Here is a 6,731-nt window from a genome sequence, read left to right on the forward strand (position 1 = left end):
TGGTACCTACTAAGCTATGATATCTTAGCTTTTTAAATGGACATTGAAGTCCACCTCCAAATTGGGGATTTCAAGGTACTCATATAGGAGCTTAGAACCTAGAGTCAGTTTAAGTGTTGTCTGCCCTTCCTTGTTATCTCGAGAGGGCAAGGAAGGGTCGTTGGGTGGAGAGCCTAATTATGAGGACAGATGACTGGGAAACATACCTAAGAGAATTAAGTGGGAAGAAAGAGAGAAATTACCTCATACTAGACTATGATTATAGGGTTTGAAACTCTTGGTGCCTCACTAGGGAGTGTGATCAATTGCAATGATCTTCAGATTGGCTCAATAACAACGCTCATTGAGATGCACATGTGGATCAGTAATAATGTTCGAGGAGCGCACAACATCTGGACGCATGCACATGGGACAAAGTGATGATGACAATGAATAGTGCATTGTTGCACATAGAGTGATGCCAGACAATTCTGAGTGTGCGAAGACAAGTGCACACAAAATGATGTGATAGTAGGGAGCGCTCTTGTACGCACAAGATGATGCAATGACAACGAGGGCGAAACATTAGGCTGGTGTACATGAGTGCTATCTTGTTTGAAAGAGTAGTCATGCATACGAGTATGCACTTGTTGTTAGTGCAATGTGTGCAGAAGACTAGAAGTAGCTGTCAGACGCATTGGGGTTGATAGTTGTGAGTGATTGTGAGGCAAATGTTTTCATATGTGTGAAGGGAAAGGACAATGGATGCACATGCGTAGTTGAGCGTACATGTGTTGGGTTATTGGAGGTTCGTGTTGTGCCACTCATGCGATGGTACAGATTCATTCTTACGTCCTATAGTTTCCATTTATTCCACGTTGCAGTAGCTTTTGGCTGTTAAGGCCATAGTATTGTTCTAGATTGGCACTGTTAAGGCAAGCCTGTCACACATCTCTCAACAATGAAGCTGGCCACTTATCATTTTACTATTTAATCTGAACCCAAATTTTCTATCTACCATTAGAGTTTGACGTGGCTCATAGAATTGGTGTACCTAGATTGATTTTAGGACCTCATGTATGCTCCATCAATCTTACTTTGCATTATTATGACAATACAACTCATTGTTTTTTGTTCAACTTGACGTAAACTTGACTTCCACTTATTTTCATAGGTGTTTTATTATGGGCATTAGTAGATCACCTCGGTTTTAGGCCTTTAAGAAGTGGTGATCAAGCATAAATGCTCCATATTTCTATGTGATTCCCAACATGTTTCCTTTATGATGTGAAACAACATGCGATGTACAAGAACTGCTTGGAGATTTTAATATAAGATTGTTAAAGCTTTGCTAGTTATAAAATTAATGCTTCCCCAGAATAAGTTTTCGGAATTATCAAGTCGAAATTAAGTAAAGCATGCGGTTACAACTAGATTAACGGGACAATATCAAATTGACAACATAGACTTAGAGAGTAACGTTATGGGGAGAAACAATAATCCACAATTAACAAATAGAACTTTTCACCTTGGGTCTCTCACTCACTCTCTTGCTGGTGGCACTTTTAGTGGAGGAAGATTGAGAGCAACCGAGCGATGCCACTAGGAGACAAATGGTGCACAAAGTGTAGTCCGTTGGAGTGGTAGCCGGTGGCGGGTAGTCCATGGGATGACTAGTGAGCATCCAACGTCTTGTCAGTTCTTCCTTGATCATCAAAGACGAAGCCGTGGTTGATGTCGGGATCGGCAAGCCTAGGTGAGGCCTTGAGAAGTTTCAGCCTTGATGGGGAAGAGAAAAGCTAAGAAAATTTCAGCCGTGGAGGAGCCTGAAGGGAGGCGGCTGGTTTGGGAGAAGTGAGGGCTGCTGGTTGGCCTAGTTCGGCTAAGAGAGATTGGGAGGGAGAAGGTTTGAATTCATTCCCAAAGAGGAGAGGAATCCAAGGGGTTTGATTGGGAGTATGGGGAGAAATTCGAAATCAATTCCTGTAACTGAAACTGTTACGGGAATTGAATTTGGGGAAGGAATTTAAAAGCCAATTTCAGTTTTAAACATAGAATAATATCTGAAAAAAAAAAAAACTGTAATCACGTTAATGAGGGGAAGGTATTTGGGAGGCTTTTATGAGGGGCTGATGTGGCAAATAGGAAAAGAAGCAATAGGGGTAATATAGCCGGCAATAGAGGAGAGAGAGGGGCTCGGAATTTAGATGGGTGGGGCCCAAGGGATTAACTCAATTAAAACAATCTGATTTGCTGAAATTCAGATTGATTTTAGTTAAGAAACGTTTCAGGTTTAGGGGGATTAATAGAGGGAAAAAGAAAAAAAAAACAAGGTTTGAAATTCAAATGTGAATTAAATCCCAATGAATGATTTCCTAAATAGGTAGAAGCTATCTTAGGAAAGTCACTTAAACCAGGAAATTTGGAATTCATAGAGGATGGGAGGGGGAAGGGCCGGCGGCAAAGCTGGGAAGTTGTGAGTGCCGGCAGGAGGGCTGTCAGCTTGGACGGGGTTACATAAGAAAAGGCCATATAAATAGGTCTCAAAATGACAAGAAAGCAAAAGACTAAAATGCCTCTCGGGCTACAATAATGACTAAATACCCATAAGGGCAAAAACGGAAAAACATAAAAATCAAATAAACTACTACATAAAATGACTCAAAATAAAACTCATGATCGTGGCCGTTGATCTCCGGCGTCTCCTGATGGTACATGTGTCGAAATATCTGACGATGTCCTCATCACTTTAAGTTAATCCTTGTGAGTTGCCGAAAAGATTTTTGGGTTATCTTAACTCCACTGATCGGTTGGATTCTTTATCCTGTTCCTTAAAATTCTTATCTGAAATGTATATTTGTTACTCTATTTTTTCATGTTATTTGTATCTTATCTAGAAAATTCATAAAAGTTCTTCATATCGATCTTTTTGTGCAGTATTGCATCGCTTAGCAAATTTGTAATAGAAATCCTTAACTTCAAACTTCCTGTTCCAATATTTATTTGAACCAAGAGAAAAATTTGAACCACAAATCCCTCTGACTCCAATGATCCCAAATGGATCCGAAAATTTCATAAAGCATGAAAGAACACATGCTATTACTGTTGTACAATAAGGACAAGAAGCGCACGCAAGAATCCACGTATATAGGAATTTTAGCATAATCACATGAGTTATATGTTCGAGATATAAAAATGTGAGTGCAGATATGCGTCACTTATATCCATCATTTGTATTAATCTTCACTGTATTTTCTTTGATAACTTGTTAGCCAAACGGATTTTAAAGAGAACATTGGATATGAGAATTGAAGCATTTGTTACATCTCCAACAGATATTTTAGGGTCTCAGTGTTTGGCTTACACAAATTAGATGCATATTCAAAGTGTCGTTTTATTGATTTCGATCATGTATGGAATGCTTGATACATCTTTCATTTTGATGCATTCTTTAATTGTCAGTAGAGGCATGTTTTATTTTCTTTTTAAAGCATTTATTTGGAGAATATTAATTTTATAAAAAGGAGAACAACTCTGTTTTGAACATTAAGACCATATTGGCAACAACTGCAGCACTTCAATTCTCAAGGAGCGCCAATAATGTCACCTCCTTTAAATAATTATCCATGGAGCCCTAGATGGGATGCAGCAGAGATGGTTGAACGCATATTGTAAGAATGATCGAAATGTTGATTTTTTTTAATCTGCTCCCGCTCCCATTGATTTCTTAAGAAACTTGTGTTGCAGTGATTTTCTTGTCAAAGAATGTACGAGCTTCAAGACTTACTGCCTGGATGCGGTGGTTCAGTAATCCCTCCCGACATGGCATCTCTTCTAGAGGTATGCTTCTCAGCAAACTAGCACGTATTGTTTGTTAGATGTATTTCTAAAACGTTCCATCATGTTGTGGATTGCTACAAACTGCATTTTGTGGGACACATTTTTAAAAGAAAATTAATTAAAAAAAAATTATCGAAGGGAGTACTGTTTGGCCTAGGGGTGTCAATAATTGACACGACCCGAAAACCCGACTCAAACTCGACCCAAAAATTTCGGGTTAGGGTCAACCTGTTTTGCAAACGGGTCAGGTTTGGATTCTCGGATTTGACAAGTTTGAAAAAATGGATTGAGTTCGGGTTGACTTGGAAACCCATTTGAAACGAGTTGCCCGCGCATCTCGTCCAAGCTGCCCACGTGTCGTGCCGACTACTCGCTGTCCGAGTCTGCCCACTACCCGCTGTGCACGAGTTGTGTCGCCCGGCCACCCGCTATCGACGCGAGCCTCGCCGTCCGCCTTACCGCTGTCGTCGTTCAGCCTTGTCACGTCAGATTCGGGTTTGCACTTCTGACATGTTTATATAATAGGTTCAGGTTAGGGTCAACCCGTTTGAACCCGGGTCAGTTCCGGATTCGACCCAACCCGAAACCCTATGTTAACACCCCTAGCTTGGCCGCATCATCTCTCTTGTAGGCGCTTGGAAATTTTGTAAAGGCACCATAGTTCAAACAATATTGTCGTCGGTTAAGGACAAAGATAAGATTGTAGGAACAAAGCATCAAACATTGTTCGGTCTTTCTTGGACGAGGATAAGATCTCTGATCATAATAGACGATAATATATATATATATATAGCTCAATTATAAACCAAAACCCTGAGCCCCAAAAATTAACTGAACTCTTCTTTTGCCTCTCTGTCGCCTTTGTAAGTTGACTTATCCTGGATCAAATTTGACATCGCGAGAAGCGCATGATGAATACCTAATCTGCCATGAACCGACGTGCAGCAACAGTTTGTTGCACGTTGTAAAACATGTATGCAAGAAATGAGTGGAGAAGCGTACTACCATTCTAGATGAAAATTGATGGAACAATATTGTTGATCTCATCGACAGATACCATCAGACTATTCGCTTTAATTGATCAAGGTTATAGCGTGATGAGGTGTAACTCTGGCATCAGACATGACGGCTGTAACTCGGTAATGTGGAAAATTGCTGGCTGCGTTTTTCTTTGGGATTTGGAATTTGGGATGGCTTCCTCTTGGGTGGTTGTTTTTGGATCTAATTGACCCTATGGAGAAATTATTTTGTGCGGATGCCGGACATAGCTCTACGTCCGGATGCCGCGGTACCAAACAATACAAGTGGGGATACCAAGCCACAGTACAGTAAAAGGGCGACGTGGTGCATTCTAATTGGTCTCCGGACGACAGAAAGCGTTCGGCGTCCGCACAGAATAATTTTTCCTATGTATGATGAGGAAAATCTTTTGGACGAATAGAGGTTAGTTTCCAAAAATAGAGGTTAGTTTTCTGTTTTAATTTCACCCAACCAACTTCTTCTTTCCACTCTCCTTGTCTCCCATTCTTATTTATAAATTCTAAATTTTATTGTTTTATAAGTGAGTTCCTACTCAATTCATATCTATAAATTTATCCTTCTAAGATTATTATTTAAATATTCTTGAGATTCTCATCAGTCATTTCTTATTTAGATAGAATTATAATCTACTACACTTCTTTGTTGCACATGCGACTTACAATGCCATTAAAAATGGCAGCTCTTTAATGGCTTATTGAATATTTTCAGCTCTGCAAATATTAGATTTTCAGCTAAGTGTTCAATTTCTTTCTGTAATTTCAATTCGGATGTATAGATTAGGGGAGCAATTTATTCCACATTTTGGAGATGGAAGATTGAAGCAAACACTTCCATGCACCTTCTACTTATTCCTGTAAAGAGCGAGATCATATTCGAGCTTCTTGGCAACTGCTACAAATGGGTCTTCACAAACATGCGGTATGTGTTGTTTATGTAATCGTGTCTGTACAAAGTTGCACCATGAAATTATTAAAAAAAAAAAATCGAAGCTTCTATGGCAATTTGTATTTTCCCCTCATTTTAAGTTTTAACAAACCTCAAAGGCTTATAACTTGTAAATTTGGTTTTCTTGTAAATACTAGATTTATCTTAATTATTAGACCAAATTATCTATTTCAGGGTTGTTTGGTTTGTTGAGAAATGAATGCAGAATGTAGTGTATTTGAAATGTTTGAAGTTATTTGGATGAGTGTAAAAGAAATACATGAGATTTTATTTTTTGTGCTCAATTTGAAGTAAAATGAATGCAATATAGTAAAATGATTGTGGTGATTAATAATGGTGGATGACAATTGGTCAAGAGTGAGCGGTGGCAACAGGCGATCCAGTGATGGTAGATTGGCGAAGGGTGGCAATGGTTGACAATGCTAATGCAGTTAAATAATTCGATCAAAATTGTAAGTTTATAACACAAAAAATGATCTAGAGTGTAAAAAGAGCTCACTGAAATTTTAGATTGCATGTGTCGTCAAACTAGATATTTAAATTTTGTTTTACATTTTATATTTTCTTTTAGCAAATCAAATTGCCTCTAAATGTCAAAATTTTCTTTGCATAAATTTTCTCATATAATTTATTCATGCTAATTTTTTCTATTCATTTTCTTGGATCTATTGTTCAGAATGTTGGTGAAATAGATGGGGATATTATCAGTAGAGTTCAAGTTGAATGGTTGGAGTAGAGGAATGCATTGAGCTTGTTGTGTGATAGAATAGTTCTCCTCAAACGTAAGAGAAAGTTCTATAAGATGGTGGTGAGACCTACAATGTTTTATGGTGTTGAATGTTGGCCATTAGAAGAGAAGCATAATACTAAGATAAGTTTTGCATAGATGAGGATGCTTAGGTGGATGAGTGGCTTTACCCTTAGAG

At 38.6% G+C, this 6,731-nt stretch overlaps 1 protein-coding gene across 2 annotated transcripts in view; it reads left to right on the plus strand.

Moving 5' to 3' along the window:
• The window catches only part of LOC110097498 (BRISC and BRCA1-A complex member 2), a 35,207-nt gene extending 29,229 nt beyond the window's left edge, over positions 1 to 5,978 (plus strand). For both annotated transcript variants that reach the window (XM_020823877.2, XM_020823879.2), the window contains exons 12-14: positions 3,553 to 3,650; positions 3,727 to 3,819; positions 5,636 to 5,978. In XM_020823877.2, the coding sequence (XP_020679536.1) occupies positions 3,553 to 3,650; positions 3,727 to 3,790 (162 nt within the window). In that variant the 3' untranslated portion in view covers positions 3,791 to 3,819; positions 5,636 to 5,978. The remainder of the gene's footprint in view (positions 1 to 3,552; positions 3,651 to 3,726; positions 3,820 to 5,635) is intronic.
• Positions 5,979 to 6,731: the final 753 nt, after the last annotated feature.

The sequence above is a fragment of the Dendrobium catenatum genome, unplaced genomic scaffold (assembly GCF_001605985.2).
Source record: "Dendrobium catenatum unplaced genomic scaffold, ASM160598v2 fragScaff_scaffold_743, whole genome shotgun sequence".
Classification (NCBI taxonomy): Eukaryota; Viridiplantae; Streptophyta; class Magnoliopsida; order Asparagales; family Orchidaceae; genus Dendrobium; species Dendrobium catenatum.